Source organism: Nicotiana tomentosiformis, chromosome 4 (genome assembly GCF_000390325.3).
Source record: "Nicotiana tomentosiformis chromosome 4, ASM39032v3, whole genome shotgun sequence".
Classification (NCBI taxonomy): Eukaryota; Viridiplantae; Streptophyta; class Magnoliopsida; order Solanales; family Solanaceae; genus Nicotiana; species Nicotiana tomentosiformis.
The window spans coordinates 19963064-19982954 of record NC_090815.1 but is presented as its reverse complement, the minus strand read 5'-3'; the positions used below and the strand labels follow the sequence as shown (position 1 = coordinate 19982954).

The 19891-nt window shown below is 37.3% G+C and overlaps 1 protein-coding gene across 1 annotated transcript; it reads right to left on the bottom strand.

Annotated features, from left to right (window-relative positions):
* Positions 1-13678: 13678 nt before the first annotated feature.
* LOC104109472 (transcription elongation factor SPT4 homolog 2-like) lies at positions 13679-18936 on the bottom strand. The gene is made up of 5 exons (XM_009618792.4): positions 18753-18936; positions 17933-18024; positions 17786-17841; positions 14713-14774; positions 13679-14040 (listed from the first exon to the last, which is right to left on the bottom strand). The coding sequence occupies exons 1-5, from the start codon at positions 18843-18845 to the stop codon at positions 13990-13992; spliced, it is 354 nt and encodes a 117-aa protein (XP_009617087.1). The 5' UTR covers positions 18846-18936; the 3' UTR covers positions 13679-13989.
* Positions 18937-19891: the final 955 nt, after the last annotated feature.

Sequence of the window (19891 nt, the reverse complement as noted above, 5' to 3'; positions counted from 1 at the left end):
AAGGTCCCAAAAGAATTTTGAAGTTTCAATTTTTTTTCTACCCCCACTAAAGTAATTTATACTTTGAGGTTTAGTCCCTGTTTAGGGTGAATTAGGTTCGTCCAAAATACCTCAATCGTTCATAGTAATCTTCACGTTAATTATCTTCTGTCTCAAATGTACTCCTGAATAATTAAAATATCTAAATATCTCTCTCCCATGCTAAAGATGAAAGCCACAATTGGTATATTGGATATTTTTAAATGTTGAGCGATATATTTGGACCTTTTCAATTGCTTAAAAGCATGCTACAAATTATTGCATTTGCTACTGAATATGTATGACTGTTGAAAAGTATAAAAAAAAGTATAAGATAAAAATATAATGTTAGCATATAATGTCTCTTTAAATGTAGTAGGATATGGAATAAAATCAATCGACTAACAATTTGTTTGGATGGTTGTTACCCATTGTATTGTATCGTAATACGATGTTTGTTTTGATTGTTACTTAATTTTTATTGTATCGTATCGTTAAATTCATCGTTATATATTGACGAAATGTGCCACTTTATGTAACGACCGATTTGCTGTGGTCGGTTACCTTGTCTTTTTCTCTCAATCTCACCCTTCATTATTATTAAATAATATTATTTTATCATTTACCCTACCTTTTTATATAATAATTTTACCCTGTATCATAAATTTTCTTTATAATATTGCAAGTTTATTCTTCATATTGTTGGTGCGTGATATCATGAAACGATGGCAAACAACAAAATCTATCCAAACATTGTATTTATCAAACGATACAGTACAATACAATACAATACGATACGATACGATACATTATGAAACGATACGTAACAACCATCCAAACAAGCCGTAAAGAGAATTAATTAAGCATAACTTTTGTTAATTGTAATTTTTTAAAAAAAATTTGTAATCATAGACTATTTTGTGCTCTTTCAATATTTTATACTATTTGATATTTTTAAAATATCTGATATATTGATTTTCAAAATAGAGGGGTAATCATTATAATTCTATGAATTTGTTAAAATTGGTAATTTAAGTGTCTGATTTTCAAATTGAGAAAAGTACGATCCCCAATTAAGTCATATTATATGAATGTTCAGCGAATAAATTAACAAGCAAAATAGTATAAGAGTGAAGATTGGACCTCAAAGTCCAATAGTCCGTAAGACAAATGTCTAAAATGGGCGAGCACTACAAATTGACATAATTGAAAATGATCACATTCGGTGCAAGGTGCAAAGAACACACATAAATGATAGTATTAAAATAAATGAATTTTTACCTTGCTATATACTATTTGAAACTTTATTATTTTTCCTACTCAAGTTTCAATTTAATTACATAGTCATATACAAATAAGTTTTGAATAAATATTCTTTTATATTAGAGATTGAATAAAGACTATCAGTTATTTCTTTATCTCTTTATACTTGCCCCCTTTGTCTCTCTTCGTCTCTCTACTCTCCTTCTCTGTTTTTTTTAATTGTCGATTAATAAATTTTGAAGGTATTTGACTCTCTACCATTGACATCCATTAAAAAGTTTTGAAGCTTTGAAATCGAATTTGGGTTTTCAAAAATCACTATTTGTTTGGATTGGGTGTTGTTGTAAACAATTGAGAATATTGTTTGGAGATTATATCTCAATTTTGAGGGTGTTTTGGTGAAGATTAAACTTGATTTTGGCTGAATTTCAAATTGAAACTCGAAGAAGAAGAAGAAGAAGAAGAAGAAGAAGAAGAAGAACACATGACATACAATATGCTTACGAAATTGTAGTAAAATTATATTATAATTGTATGTAAATTGTATTCTGTTATAGTTATATATATATATATATATATATATATATATATATATATATATATATATATATATTTATTTATTTATTTATTTGAATGTTGTATGAAAGTAGAAAAATAGTTGTATAATGTATGAATCGTTGTATAAAATTTATATTTAAGTTATCAATACTATTTTGTTTTACACAAAGTTGTTGATATGTATCAAAATTGTATTAAGAGAGTAAGTTTTGATTGGAATTTTAGAGAGGACGAAGCACACACCACAGACAAAATATATTTAAATCAGATACAAAATATATACAAAAGACATATTGTATAAAAATTATATTTAAGTTGTATGATATTATAGTTGTATTTAACTGAGTAGAAATAATGTATGAAAGTTGTAGATAAGTTGTATAATATATAATTAGTTGTATGAAATTTATTTTTACTATGTATGTTGTTGTAGATATTTAAATTTGCATTAAATTTGTATGAAATTTATTTTTAATTTGTATGTTGATGTACCATATATTGTTCTTAGAGATAGAAATTTTATGTGTTTAGTTTGAATATAAATATGCAATGAAATTTAGATTCAATAGTGTCACGACCCAAACTAACCATTGTCGTGATGGCGCCTATCGTGGAAATAGGCAAGCCAACTCATTTCCAAAACAAACCGATATTTTCATTTCAAAGATAATTTCAACGTTATTTAACATAAAAACCTTCGTAAAGGAGTTCAAATCAAAATAAAAGTAAGGAAGGAAAAGCCCGACATCGGGGTGTCACTAGTCATGAGCATCTACTACAATCTGTCTAACAATATCAAGGCCAACTCAGCTTGGAAAATAGCTAAATACAACTAGAGGAAGATAAGCGGGAGAAGATCAGGGGCTGCGATCACCAAGAACTACCTTGCTATCTCCAAAAAAATCTGTAACCAGAAAAAAATCAACAACCGCTACCGTGTCCAGCTATACCTGGATCTGCACACAAGGTGCAGGGAGTAACGTGAGTACGCCAACTCAGTAAGTAACAACAATAAATAAAGACTGAGCAGTAGTGACGAGCAATAAAGCATATAACATTCATATCATGAAAACTCAGTAAAGTACAACATGCTTTAAAAATCAGTGTTTGATTCAAATCAACTCGTTTAAACCCGGTTCCAGTAAAAATTATTTAAAGATAATTTTTCAACAGTTTTTCAAATAAAGGCTCAATGCAAAAGTGAGCAAAAAATGATGAAATCATAAACAGCCCCTCGGGCAAAACATCACTCATATACAACCCCTCGGGCAAACCTCACAGTCACTCGTGCCACTCGAGCATACCTCACAATCACTCTTGCCACCCAGCCACTCAACACTCGCACTCAGTAGGTACCTGCGCTCACTCGGGGTGTGTACAGACTCCGGAGGGGCTCCTTCAGTCCAAGCGCTATAATCTGCACGGACAACTCACGTGCTATAATAATAAAGTATGCTGCAGGCGGGAAGCCCCGATCCACACTCATCCTCACAAATCAGGCCCTCGGCCTCACTAAGTCATAAACCTCTCAAGCCACTCGGGCATTTCAGTAAAACACGACATTCGGCCTAAAATATTTATATGCATCAAAATAGAATCATAAAACTGAGTTATGCGGTAAACAAGTATAACATGACTGAGTATAGATTTTCAATCAAAAACAAGGAGAAGATGGTAAGAAGCAGCCCCTAAGGGTCCAAACAGCATTGGCGCAAGACCCAAACGTGGCATTCAGTCCAATTTACAGAAATTCTTTCTAAAACATATAAGTATCATATGGTTTCAACAAAATATGCAACTTTACAGTTGCTACGGGACAGACCAAGTCATAAATCCCCAACGATGCACGCCCATACGCCCGTCACCTAGCATGTACGTCACCTCAAAATAGTAGAATGATATAAAATTCGGGGTTTCGTACCCTCAGGACTAGATTTACAATCGTTACTTACCTCAAACCGGTCAAATCTCTACCCCGCAATGCTCTTGCCTCTGGACTCGCCTCCAAATACTCCAAATCTATTCACAATTAGTACAATACCATCAAATATACGCTAATGGAATGAATTCCACAAGAAAAGCTTCAAAATAGACCAAAACCCGAAATTGGCTCAAACCCGGCCCCCCGAGCCCACGTCTCGAAATCCAACAAAATTCACAAAACTAGAAAGCTCATTCACTCATGAGTCTAACCATACCAAATTCATCAAAATCCGACATCATTCCTTCAAATCCTTAAATTACTCTCCAAATATTCAAGCCATAACCCCTCATTTTCACTAATTACAATGATTAAACAATGGGAAAATCACCATATATATACGAGTATTAGGCTCAAGTAACTTACCTCAATGAAATCCCCTTGATTCCCTCTTCAAAACCCTCCAAAAGCTCCAAAAACTGAGTTGAAATTGTGAAGAATGACCAAAAATTCGCGAAGGGTTCAATTTATGCCTTTTTGCCCAGCAAAACCGCATATGCAGTCCAGATAGTGCACTTGCGGCCTCCGCTTCTGCGCCCAAAAGCCTGCATCTTCAGAAGTCACTTAAGGTCCTAAAACCCGCACCTGCAATCACCTCTTCGCACTTGCGATCTCGCAGGTGCGACCCCTCATCCGCTTCTGTGATAAAACCCCAGGCTTCCAGACCCCGCACCTGCGACTAAATTTCGCACATGCGAAACGCGCACCTGCGGTTCCCAACCCGCAGGTGCGGCCACACCAGAACAGCAGCACCAGCTGTATTTTTTCAACTTCAAACTTCCCGTTAACCTTCCAAAATCATCCCGAGACCCTCGAGACCTCAACCAAAAATACCAACAAGTCCTATATCAACATACAAACTTAGTCGAACCATCGAATCACTCAAAACAACATCCAAACACCAAATTACCCTCGGATTCAAGCCTAAGAACTTATAAATTTCCAAATTCGGCAATCGATGCCGAAACCAACCAAACCATGTCCGAAAGACCTCAAATTTTGCACACACATCACAAATGACACTACGAACCTACTCCAACTTCCGGAATTTCATTCCGACCCCGATATCAAATTTCCCCTGCCGACCGAAATCGCCAAATTTTCAATTTTGCCAATTCAAGCCTAATTCTACCACGGACCTCCAAATCACAATCTGGACGCACTCTTAAGTCCAAAATCACCTAACGGAGCTAGCGGAACCATCAAAATTCCAATCCGAGGTCAAATGCTAAAGAGTCATTTTGGTCAACTCTCCCAATTTAAAGCTTCAACAATAAAATTCCTTCTTCCAATTCGATTCCGAAATACCTGCGACCCAAAATCGACGATTCACACAAATCAAAGTACATCATACGGAGCTACTCATGCCCTCAAACAACAGAGCGAAGTGCAAATGTTCAAAACGACCGGTCGGGTCGTTACATCCTCCCCCACTTAAACATACGTTCGTCCTCGAACGTGCTCAGAGTTGTTCCAAAAGCCATCAAATTGTTGTGTAGCTTTCAAATGCACATGCTCGGGGGTGATCCCACGTCACCCATCCCATACAGGTCCGATAGCATAGCATAACTGAAATTTCTCAATTCAACCTAGCCCACAAGCCTTCGAATAAAATTTCCAACATCCGAAATTTCCTATAAGATGAGAAGTTTGCATCTACATACCGTATAAGTCTAAACAATCTGTATCAAAAGCTGTAACCATAACTCAAATACTCAAATTCAAATACCGCATAGCTCGAATGCTTGAAGCAATGATTTAAAATCACAGTATCGACTCAAATTAATCTAGTGCCAGTAGTAAACCTTATACCAGGCAAACCCTCGTTCTAAAACCTTCGTACAATGCCGATGATGAAAGAAACATACCGAATTCATAACCATTCATTAGACCATCAGGTCATGGAGCTCTCGTTCCTTCTACAAGAACTATAGCCAATTTCAAAGCTGACTTCCGATATTATCCTCCTAATTATACCACAATCAAATCTGATAGCATCCATTCTAGTCATAATGACCTCGTCTCCTTCAACACGACCACTCTAGTGACATGACACATCAATACAATTTAAAGCCACAACCCGTACAATCCGTGCACCAGATAGTAATATTCCAAATATACCCAATCGTAACAATGACCCAAACAGGAGAACCGTTCCACAAGCTCGATGAGTATCACCCCGACGCAATGCTAAGAACCCATCACACACCGCAAAACCATAACATACGAATCTTACATAAGGGAACATATTTCCACATAACTCTGCTGTAATACGCGACCCTATCCAAATACTGGTCCATATGAAACACCTCAAGCCACCCTGCTAAAATCAATAACCATGCGCAATTCGACATCAAGTACCCAAAGTGCATTACCATAACCACAGAGAAGCAAACGACACCATGCCACATAAAACCCGAAAGAACATGACCAATATGTCATCAACCAAGCAATATCCAATACTATTCTCGCTCAAATTCTGCTATAAGGCCACAATAGAACCGCACCATATATGCATATAACCACGAATCACAACTCCTCGTAGCATAGAAGAGTAACTCACCGATCATTTCAGAGCACGAATAAGCTTCACATCAACCGAATGGCATATCCTTCAACAATAGCAATATGGAGCCAATCAATCCGGCTCGGTGTAGAATACACATCCTAATTGGGCCTACCAATGGGCCCCGAATCAACTATGGTCAGCCACCAATAGATAAACAACCTCCGATAGTCCACAATGACGGAATCATAACACCTTCTATCATCTGGCTAGCTCCGGCCACAACTTCACAGTCCACCACCATGAAACAATCTGCTCATGAGAACTCCCAATCTTCAATTCCATAGAACACATGAATCACCCTATTTGATTTCACCTCCACCGCCCGAATGCCTAACACCTCTCTCATACACAATCCTCCCATGAGAAATACTTTGAAACTTCTCCCGTGCCACCTGGCAAAAATTTGAATATCAACAGTCAATCAACCAAGAGAGTGCCGCAATTCCAGCGAAGTACCCATAAATTAAAACACACTGCCCCTTCTGAAATGTACACTCTCATCAAGCTATACCAGATAGTAATATCATTTACCTAGTCATCAGAAACTGTTCATGCTGCCTAAGAATTTATGTCCTTCCCTTCAAAACTGAATTGTGACCTGGTACATGTAAATCCTATTCGTGCACAACACACCACATCTATTATGCCATCATGTGTCAAGCATAAGAATTCTATTATCAACTCTGAGTCACTAGCAAATTACATACCTTATTAGTCAGAAACCTCTTTCTTGCTTCTTTCTTGGAGGAAATCATAACACACAACACGCTCCGTACATCAGTAGAAATTATCCGGTTTAAACCATGGTAGAACCCATCATGAACACTTTTAAATCCATTTGCACATAACCAAGCTATCTGAACCGAATTCCTCTAACTTCACCAAGCCACACAGGTTGCCAAATACGGGAGCATTGCCACGAAACACATGTAGATACTAGCCACATCATAAGTACATAAATAACCGATCATACCCATTACTGTGCTACCCCAACCTACTTCCAAACTGTCCTATTTTCCCAAGTCCTTTCCAAATTGCCTTCAAATTGCTATTTTATTTCCTTGTTAGAACACTACTATCCTTAACTAAAACTTTCTCCACGAACTCTAGCATAGAATCACACCGCCCTAAGGCTTATAAGCCTTCGAATTCCCTTTTTATGTATTCCAAAGGTTCCACAACCAAAAATGCTTACTCCGAAGAGACTTTATGTGAATCTAAAACTGTTTCCTTCACCTTCTTGATACTGAAATGCATAATTCACAATGATATAAGATGCAATGAGTCTTAACACCGTTCAATGCAACTCCCAGTTTTCTAGCCATATTTATAAATCTTGTATCCATTGTAACCATTCTCGAATTAACCGACCAAACGGACCGAAACGACATGTTCCCCATTAGCACACCAACACCCAAGGGAATAAAGAGTAACCCTCACTCTTACGCAACCGAGCAAATTCCCGCTCCATGTACACTACATTCTCTGTGAATAACCACTCAATTATTTTTATGGTCCTCCTATAACCATAGAGTGTAATACAACTTGTGTCCAGAAATTCCTTTACCCGAGTCATCCTCGATCTCGACCTTTGCAAATCATAACTGATTCACTGGTATACCCCGAACTGAAACTAATATGACCCATAACCGTGCAATCAACTTGTCGATAGCAGACTCCCCCACTTAGCCTTAAGCTGCAATTATATAAAATTAGAACCCGTAAGGATTTCTCCTTCTCAATTATCAAGGTCTCGCACCGTTAACCTGCCAGACTTCTCGAAGTCTTTTATTTAGCCTTTCATGAACATTCTGAATCTCCAGCCAAAATTACATACGCGACCTCCTACTGGGTAGCTAGTAATATTCCTCGCAAAAGCTTCATCAACATCACGCTACCGTTAGCTGTACACAGGAGATAACCTACCTGTGAAATTCCTTACCGACATCTCCCAATGACACTGCATTGAGTGTAATGACCACGAAATTCGTAAATTCTCCTGAGTTCATGCTCACCCACTATTTATATAAGTCTGCACTTTCCCTATTGACATCAACTGTATGTCAACAATACCTTCCGAACTCAAGTCATATTGCACCTGACACGATAATCAGATCTTCACGCCTCTATTCATTTCAAACACACCCCTTTCTGCCATATTCAATTTTTCCTTTGTACACTAGCCATCACTCTAAATAGAGTCTGCAGGCCGATTCATATATTAACACGTTTCCAAACCATTCTACACTTTCTCCAGGCGCACGACTACCCTACTAGTGAATTCATATGCTAATCTGCCACTCTTACTTCGGTTAAATTATCCCCTTTAAGAAACTTCTCAACCTCTACTTCTCCTACTTGACCTACTAGAACTTCAACTACCGCGAAACACTTCCCGCCATGTCTTCCCTCAAACTTTGCTACCCAACTGCTGCATCAAATCGAAATGTATTTCTGTCGCACCTGAACCAATAAAATGTTACCGACTCTAAGTCTCTTCAAAGATTATCTTTCCCGAGCCATCAACATCAAAATACCCCATTCGCAACCACCATTACTACACAACCACTTACTCTTCTTGAGTTCAAACTCATTGACATGAGAATTTAATTTGCCCCAAAATTTAACAACGTGAAAGATCCTTCAAAACATTCACACTCGAGACTGTACGTCGCATCAAAATAAAAATCAAGCACCCAATGGCCTTCCTTTACATATCAAGAAAACACTTCTCGTCACATTCGCATAGTCTTAACACTTCCCGCAGTTACATCATACTCACCACAGAACCATTCCATTGCTCATCGAGCCACAATTCCACTTGTATGGACATTCTCGGACATATGAGTCCAAATGTATAGGTTACAACTGAAGCTACCGAGCCAAAACTACGGTTTAAACCTGGCCTCAAGTCCTCCAGACTAGCACATCACCAAAACACATAATACACATCTCGAACCTCGTTCATAGAATCACAAACCAGCGATGCACAATTGATACCGAGCGCTCATGTGCGCATACGAGATGCGTGGAAGAAATTCAAAGAGTTATGTCTCAAGCTGAATCAATTTCACACGATAAAATACAAGAAAGTAAAATTTTTCTAAGGGTTCTACAACCTCTCGAAGATAAGTACAGACGTCACCGCACCGATCCGCAAGACTCTACTAAACCCGCTCATGAGACCTATAAAACCTAGGCTCTGATACCAATCTGTCACGACCCAAACTAACCCCTATCGTGATGGCGCCTATCGTGAAACTAGGCAAGCTGACTCATTTCCAAAACAAACCGATATTTTCATTTAAAAGATAATTTCAATGTTATTTAATATAAAAACATTCGTAAAGAAGTTCAAATCAAAATAAAAGTGCAGAAGGAAAAGCCCGACATCGGGGTGTCACTAGTCATGAGCATCTACTACAATCTGTCTAACAATATCAAGGCTAACTCAGCTTGGAAAATAGCTAAATACAACTAGAGGAAGATAAGCGGGAGAAGAGCAGGGGCTGGGATCGCCAACAACTACCTTGCTATCTCCGAAAAAATCTGTAACCAGAAAAAAAATCAACAACCGCTACCGTGTCCAGCTACACCTGGATCTGCACACAAGGTGCAGGGAGTAACGTGAGTACGCTAACTCAGTAAGTAACAACAACAAATAAAGACTGAGCAGTAGTGACGAGCAATAAAACATATAACATTCATATCATGAAAACTCAGTAAAGTACAACATACTTTAAAAATCAGTGCTTGATTCAAATCATCTCGTTTAAACCCGGTTCCAGTAAAAATCATTTAAAGATATTTTTCCAACAGTTTTTCAAACAAAGGCTCAATGCAAAGGTGAGCAAAAAATGATGAAATCATAAACAGTCCCTCGGGCAAAACATCACTCATATACAGCCCCTCGGGTAAACCTCACAGTCACTCGTGCCACTCGGGCATACCTCACAATCACTCTTGCCACTCGGGCATACCTCACAATCACTCATGCCTTCCAGTCACTCAGCACTCGGCACTCTCACTCAGTAGGTACCTGCGCTCACTAGGGGTGTGTACAAACTCCGGAGGGGCTCCTTCAGCCCAAGCGCTATAATCTACATGGATAACTCACGTGCTATAATAATAAAGTATGCTGCAGGCGGGCAGCCTCGATCCACACTCATCCTCACAAATCAGGCCCTCGGCCTCACTCAGTCATAAATCTCTCAAGCCACTCGGGCATTTCAGTAAAACAGGGCATTCGGCCCAAAATATTTATATGCATCAAAATAGAGTCATAAAACTAAGTTATGCGGTAAACAAGTATAATATGACTGAGTATAGATTTTCAATCGAAAACAATGAGAGGATGGTAAGAAATAACCCCTAAGGGTCCAAACAGCATTGGCGCAAGGCCCAAATGTGGCATTCAGCCACATTTACAGAAATTCTTTCTAAAACATATAAGTATCATATGGTTTCAACAAAATATGCAACTTTACAATTGCTACGGGGAGGACCAAGTCACAAATCTCCAACGGTGCACGCCCACACGCCCGTCACCTAGCATGTGCGTCACCTCAAAATAGTAAAATGATATAAAATTCGGGGTTTCGTACCCTCAGGACTAGATTTACAATCGTTACTTACCTCAAACCGGTCAAATCTCTACCCTGCAATGCTCTTGCCTCTGGACTCTCCTCCAAATGCTCCAAATCTATTCACAATCAGTACAATACCATCAAATATACGCTAATGGAATGAATTCTACAAGAAAAGCTTCAAAATAGACCAAAACCCGAAATTGGCTCAAACCCGGCCCCCGAGCCCACGTCTCGAAATCCAACAAAATTCACAAAACTAGAAAGCTCATTCACTCATGAGTCTAATCATACCAAATTCATCAAAATCCGACATCGTTCCTTCAAATCCTTAAATTACTCTCCAAAAATCCAAGCCCTAACCCCTCATTTTCACTAATTACAATGATTAAATAACTGGAAAATCACTATATATACGAGTATTAGGCTCAAGTAACTTACCTCAATGAAATCCCCTTGATTCCCTCTTCAAAACCCTCCAAAAGCTCCAAAAACCGAGTTGAAATTGTGAAGAATGACCAAAAATTCGCGAAGGGTTCAATTTATGCCTTTTTGCCCAGCAAAACCGCATATGCAGTCCAGATAGCGCACTTGCGGCCTCCGCTTCTGCGCCCAAAAGCCTGCATCTTCAGAAGTCACTTAAGGTCCTAAAACCCGCACCTGCAATCACCTCTTCACACTTGCGGTCTCGCAGGTGCGACCCCTTATCCGCTTCTGCGATAAAACCCCAGGCTTCCAGACCCCGCACCTGCGACTAAATTTTGCACATGCGAAACGCGCACCTGCGGGGCACCTGCAGTTCCCAACCCGCAGGTGCGGCCACACCAGAACAGCAACACCAGCTGCATTTTTTCAACTTCAAACTTCCCGTTAACCTTCCGAAATCATCCCGAGACCCTCGAGACCTCAACCAAAAATACCAACAAGTCCTATATCAACATACAAACTTAGTCGAACCTTCGAATTACTCAAAACAACATCCAAACACCAAATTACCCTCGGATTCAAGCCTAAAAATTTCTAAAAATTCCAAATTCGGCAACCGATGCCGAAACCAACCAAACCACGTCCGAATGACCTCAAATTTTGCACACACGTCACAAATGACACTACGAACCTACTCCAACTTCCGAATTCCATTCCGACCCCGATATCAAATTTTTCACTGCCGACTGAAATCGCCAAATTTTCAATTTTGCCAATTCAAGCCTAATTCTACCACGAACCTCCAAATCACATTCCGGACGCACTCCTAAGTCTAAAATCACCTAACGGAGCTAACGGAACCATCAAAATTCCAATCCGAGGTCAAATGCTAAAGAGTCAAATTTTGGTCAACTCTCCCAATTTAAAGCTTCAACAATGAAATTCCTTCTTCCAATTCGATTCCGAAATACCTGCGACCCAAAACCGACGATTCACACAAGTCAAAGTACATCATACGGAGCTATTCATGCCCTCAAACAACCGAGCGAAGTGCAAATGTTCAAAACGACCGGTCGGGTCGTTACAAGTAGAAGTTTTCTTTTAGATCTTGCTAAAATCCGTCCCAAATTCTCCTTAACTTTCTATATAAAACACTTCACACTATGCAATATGCTGTTCAAAAAATAAAAGCAAAATGTGAAACTTTTTTTAATAAAAAAAATTAAAATAAATAAATAAACTTGCAAGCTTTATTAATTTGCATGTGATTCTTCTTCAACAATATCTATGAAATAATAAGCAAAAATTATTTCGATGGTAATGTAAGATACTATATGCGTTGTTAACAGTGAGCTTTTTTCTTTGGGATAAGTTACAATAAAAAAATTTATACTCTCTGCATCCTATTCGTTTTTACTCCTTTCTGTTAAAATCCGTCCCAAAATATGCAATTACTTGATTTGTTTTATGAAAAATGTTGATTGTTGGGAGTATTTTTGGTCCCAATATTCTGGAGAGAAAGGGGAGAGAGGAGAGAAAAAAGGAAAAGGTGTAACTAAATTCCTTGATTGAAGGCATTAATAATGGATTGTGAGTCTTTTAAGGTGGAATGTATATAATTTATAAGTAATCCTTATTTAGAGCGGGTAATATACAAAATTAGAATGATTTTGATAAATAAGTTTCAAATATTGTATAGAAACGAAAAAAATCCTAAAATAAATGAAAATTGTTTGATATGCTTTACTCATGTCATACATCACCAATCTTAACTATGTCAATATTTCATTAAGTAGACCTAAAATCACATAAGAAAAAATTAATTTTGACACACAAGCCTCTTGAAATTTATGTAAATTTAGCAAAAATAGTACAATTATTTTTACATAAACGATGTCAAGTAATTGAAATTTTTAGTCGTATTAGCACGTATACTCCAATTTTGCTAGAAATCTTTTTAGTATTGTTAGAGAACTACGTACCAATAAAAAATATTGAAAATTATGAGTGTTAGAGAAGTTAATTTTTAAAATACCATATTATTAAAAAAAAGCTTAAATTATATAATATAATGATATAGACAATAATGATTCATATAGCAGTTTCTAACTAACTCAAAACTGAGTGATAATTGTTATGTTATAGGATTATTCAGCGTATTTTAACCTTTTAGCAATCTCTCTAAATATTGATTATTCATTATCATTTAGTTATTTAAAAAACAACAAAAATGAGCAAAGAAGAACAAACTTTGGGGGCATAGGACTAAACCAAGAATTCAAGGAAAATTATGTTCACAGTTAGCTGGGAAATGATTCTCAAAATACGTGAAAAAAACACAAAACTTTAGGTCACATAAACACAACAGTAATACATCAGACTTCACCAGATGAGCATGCAAACGCAGACAACTGAGAGACAGACATATATAAGGTATATGTTCAGTTTCCAGATTGGGTTTGCGACCTTTAACGATAATTCCAATACTAAGTTATCTTAATTACATAATGTTTATCCGAAATTTACTTTGATGCTACAAAATGCAAGTACTTTCCATATCAAAACCCAAAATGTGCTGATTTGTCCATTCAGATGCGTTTTGGAGGATTATATGGGATACGTTCATCTTGACATAGATTCTGCAGAAACAAATATAAGTAAATAACTACGCAAAGCAAATAAACAACTTAATATGGAGCAATATGCGACCTTAAACGAAAATCACTTCCACAAACCAATATGCGACATAGACAAAAGTTGTAACTCTCCAACCGTAAAGATAACTTTTTGCAACAGGGAATTGGAAAAGATAATAGAATTCAGTTAGTTTTATCAATTGCCTACACCCACAAGGTATCAACACACTGCCCCTGTAGCTATCACACACTTAGACAATGTAAAATCCAAGCAGGAAAAGAGAAACTAAGATTTGACAAGTCTAAGTAGGCGTTTGGACATCAAAATTGTGATTTTTGAAAAAAAGTAGCATTTGGAGTTAAGTTGAAAAATGGTATTTGGAATTAGAAATTATATTTGGATATGCATTTCACTTGAAAAAATATTGCAGTTTTGTGAGTGGGGAAAAAACTTTTTTCCGAAAAACTTGAAAAAGTGGTTTCATTTTCGAAAAATCTCCAAAAACTTATAAATTTTCATGGACAAACAAGTTTTTGAGAAAAAAAATCGGAAATTCGGAAAAAACAATCTATCGACAAACGGGTCCTTAACCCAACACAGAGAGGGATAATCCTCACCAACCTAAAAGGAAAGACAAAAGGACTTTGGAGTAGCAAAGATCTGGCATCACTTACCTGCAAATCTTCCGGAAGTGCCTCAGACACAGCAAGCGTGTAACAACCAGGGACAGATCGTGCTGCAAATGTTTAAAAAAAAAAAGAGAGAGAATTCAGGTCAATAATATACCCTGTTATGCAATAGGAAGCAAACAAAATTTTGGCTAAAGATGAAAGGATATTTACCAGCATACGATATTCAGACAGAAAACATTAGCAACCAGTCACTAGCAACAACAACAACCCAGAAAAATCCACAAGTGGGGTCTGGGAAAGGTAGTGTGTACGCAAACAAAATGTGCGTTGTAATCTTTGGGTAGTGTGTACGCAAACAAAATGTGCGTTGTAATCTTTCTCTATTTTCTTTCCCTTTCTGGAGACTTTCATTGAATGGACTAGAAAAGAGAAATAGTTACAAAGCATCGACGCTTAGGTTTTTACTATTGCACTTTCACCTACCCATGCAACTTGCAATCTAATGCTTCAATGTTTTTTTACTTTTTTTATTTTGTAAAAGCTTGATTTCATTAGTTTTATAGAATTAGGCTAAAATAAAGGGAAAAACTTGACTTCTGCACCTCTGTAAAGTGGTCCAGAACCTTCACTTTTTTCATGCTTTCTAATGGCTGGGAACAATGGAATATTTTAAGACATCAAAAAGGATAGGTAAAATAAGTTTTCAGCCTCTCATTCTCCAAATAGTAACACCTTATTCCTTCATCTACACAGCGCGTGTCCATTCTTCATTGCTGGGAGCCAAGGACATGTGAAACATCTACCCAGTACAGGTTAATACCTTAGTCCTTCAACTAAATGGGACATCCTACTTGTGAAAGCATACCGTGGAAGATAGAATACAACTCACTACATCTTATTATAATTATAAACTGCAGTCAGGTTGCAAAATTACAATCATCACTAACAACCTACCATTGCTCTACAGAAGCTAATAAAGGTGAAACAACTTGGCTAAACTTTGCAGTATTGTCTGGTATTGACTACCTTATGAGGAGAGCTCCGTAGCTTGAGAAATCCTCTCATTATTTGTGGTAAGGACACAAATCTTTTGATTTATTTCAGAAAATCAGACCTTTTCTAATGCTCCCTCCTATTTTTGACTATTTCCTCTACCTAGAGCCCTATATATCTAGCAGGTATTCACCGTCTCCGACTAAAACTTTCTAGCTGTTTTCCAAGCAAATATGATAGGAATTTGAGCATAATATCATCAATATTTGCATTTTGAAGGTCTTAAGTGCTCTACTGATTCAAGCCGTAAACTTGCATTGAAGATCTTTGTAGTCTAATTAAGACTGCTGCTTTCTTAAGGCCTAGTGTATTGAAAAGCTACCATCCATGGTTCCCAAATGTTATATTATGTTAACAGTCTCACTAATGTTTCTCATAGTGATGCACCACGGAGTAGTCAGGATCAGAAAACTATTAGCCATACTAGGAAGATGTGTCCTTTTTTAGGGGGGGGGAGGGGGGGGATACTAGGAAATATGTCACTAAACAATTGGAAAGAAACGAAGGAAAATTATGGTGGTACAAGGCCCTATTACTCACTTATGGGCCAAATAGAAAAAGGTTATGAACAAGAAGACATCTGAATAAGCACTTCCCTGATGGAATATTTTCTTCTGACAAACACCAAACGCAACAAATTGAGATGAACCTATTGATCTAAGTAAAAATAGACTAGCAGAGTAACAGGCCATCACAGTTAGCATCATGAAACCACTATCTAAAATGCATCTACTATGGTCCCCTTCACAGAATTTCCAATCATTTTGCACAGGCTTGTGTCAGAGATATTTGAATTCAAAATGGCCTTTAACGTTCAACCACCATGCTGCTAACTATTAAGGCAAAAATGAAGAAAGTAGCAAAAGAAAGAATCCCTCAAACATGCCACTTAGCCTCAGTTTACTACTTTCTACCATGGGCCTCTAAATATGTTCCACACATTTACAGAAAAGCTAATGTCCAAAAAAAGCTTGAAATCAAACATTTTCATTTGAAGCTCAGAGTATCAGGCAGTGCTATCAAAGGCGAAAAGCGCAGAAAAGCTCCAAGGCCGGTTGGGGCTTTAAGCGCAAATAAAGCGTGGGCTTTAATGAAAAAAGGCGCAATTGGAGAAAAAGCAAAAATATTTATATGTAGTCCAAGACCAATAATTATAAGCATGAATAACAAATATATGGACAAAAAAATTGAGAAAACATTACGGAGTGAAATATCAATTGTTCAGTGTCGCCTTTTCAGGATTACACTCATTCGCAAGGAAAAGTATGCCTTAGAGTCTTGATGGGACACTGAAGCGCCCGCAAAGCGAGACGAAGCGCTCAACATGTTTTGAGCCTCGCTTTGGGGCTTAAGCGCGCTTTAAACGCGCCTTTGACAACACTAGTACCAGGCTGATAAGTATTAAGGCAATATGCGGACATTAACCAATTTTTAGAAAAATCATCAAAACGCAAAGAATAGCAACATATTGCAAAGTCTGACAACGTCTCTTAAGTTGGCAGGCTTTATTTAGCTAGTTAAGAAGTTTATCCTTTGAGGATACATAAAAATTTATAGCTACCAAAATAGTGATCCAATACATCTAAAAATGTATATCAAGGACCAGAATTTATATTATCAAATGCCTGAAGAACTTTCACAAGATACCATGTACAGCAAACCTGAGAAAAAAATCATTTTTTTTGGAAAAAATCATAAATAAACACCGACACTTGCACCAAGGGACGTCACCCTTACAAAAAACTATACAAGTCTACTCAAAGGTTAATGAACATTAAGAACCCTTGACGTAGTTAATAGCAGTAAGCAATTCTAATTTCTAGGCATGAGAACCTTTTTTCCCGCCTAGGAATAACAACTTCGGCTCATGTCATATTTTGTGAATAAATGGAAAAACGATATCTCATAATCACTACTAATACTATGAAGCACTTTTGCTTATACCAAAAAATAACTATAAAGCACTTACATACACAATCTCAAGCATGCAAAATATACCAAATAAATGAACAAATCTCATCAAAGTTATAAGAATGCACTTATAAGAATTGGTTGTAGATACCAATTCGAAGCCACCGGGCTGCCCAGCTCCTAGTTGGATCCATGACGGAGATCAAACTGTTAAATTGTAGCTCCAAAGTTAATAACTAAAACTAACTAGGCCAATAAAACATAACAAAGAAAAAAGAAAAGGATAAATTCACCATACCCTGTAAAATTAGAAGTAGTGCAGTCCCCTACACGTTCATAATCTTCATCCATCTTGAAAAAGGGACAGTTCTCACATCCTGATTCCCTAAACTGCAATTTACCAAATAATCACCCATCAAAAAACATAAACGCCACTACAGTTTTTTTAATTTATTTTTTTGATGGTGGTGCTCGGGCCATCATGCGCGCATCTCGACTATTCCATCAGGTACCTATTATCTCTCACCAACACAGTTACCGGGTAATTCTGCCCACCAAGACTTAGACAGATGGGAAGAAATCACATTGAACCCGAGACCTCATAATTCTCTTCGCTTCGTTGACTATTAGGCCATACCCTTGGTTGCACCTCACTACAAGTATATCCACCAAAAAAACTAATTTATTCATTTTTTTCCCTTAAAAATGTTAAAGACTCCGACTTTTTGAGGGAAAATCATAGCCTATTCCAGACCCAGATACAAAAACATAAAAATAATCTTCTTTTTCTTGTTTCTCACGCAGTATCCACCACCAGCATTGGAGCCCGACTAATCTGGATTCTCGTCGTGAAATGTCCATTAAAGGGGGAAGTGCTCCATTCCAGGAATTTTCCATTTCCAGGGCTCAAATCTCAAACCTCTGATTAAAGGTGGAAAAATCCAATATCTCTCGCTACAACCTTGGTGGTAAATTAATCTAACTATAATTATACATCAAATTATTCATATAGCTCCCAAGATTGATACATAGTTAAAATTGATTAACTAATTGATGAATAAAAAGTTGAAAGATTAAAAGCAAATTGATGGGTATTGAAGAAATAGAAAAAAGGGAACCTGGTCGTAGGTTTTGACAAGGCGGCAACGGAGACAAGCCCTCAGTTCATGCCCAAAACTGGTCGGAATTTGTGCTGCTTGTTGGCTTCCCATTCTTCCTCGTACTTTTTCGCTACCACTGTGTTTGCTTCGCTTGCTTTGGTGTTGCTAATAAACGGCTAATCAATTTGTGTGTGAGGGACTACAAATAGATTTTTGGAGTTCGATGTTTTTCCCCTAGAGTTTACTGGAATTCTATTAAACCCCACCAAGATAATTTATATATTAAGGTTTCAATCCTAGTTTGGGGTCTATTTGGTTTGCCTTTAAAATTAAAATAGGGTGTATTCGTAATTGAATAAGATTAAGGAGAAAATGGTCAAATTTGTTATTGAGCTTTACAAAATAATTCAAATTCACATTTCGTTAATAGTTAGGTCAGATATGACATAAATTTGCTCTTGAATTATGCAAAATGATCTCCATTCAAAACCTCCAACAATTTGGTCTCTTCCGCTAACCTAATCACCCTTCAGCCTCAAATCAACCTAAATAAAACTCATACTACGATCAATCACACCGTCAAATTGTATTTTGATCTTTGTCACAACTTCATCTACACAACTTCTTTTAAAATCACTAATTGCAATGTCAGTCGTCAGAGCTCCATGTCGATCTCCTAATGTTAAGTGATAAACGGTGAAAAATACATATTTTTTTATGTACTTTCATCTCATAAGTTGTGTGAATGTGAGATGTTACATGAGTTTTTGTACTGAATTATGCTCATTACGTGCATTCTTATGTGTAGGAACAAGTTGGACGAAAGGTAAGCAGAAGAAATTGATTCGGGACCGAAAAAGACAAAAGAAGAATTTTGCTCATTCATTCTCGCGTGCACACGAGAGAGTGAACGAGCTAGCTGAGGAAAGCTTGAAAAAAAACAGCGAACTAAGCTAAAAAGGCGTGGAAGTGCACAAGAGATTTGGGAGGCAAAGAAAAAGAGAAGTACTTCGCTCGTTCACTCTCGCGTGCGCACGATAGAGTGGACGAGATAACCTGAAAAGTCTGTTCCAAAGGGCTTGTATTATTTCGCCCCATGCTAATCCTATCTCATATAAATAGTCTTTAAACTCACTTTTGAAGGGAGATTCGACCTA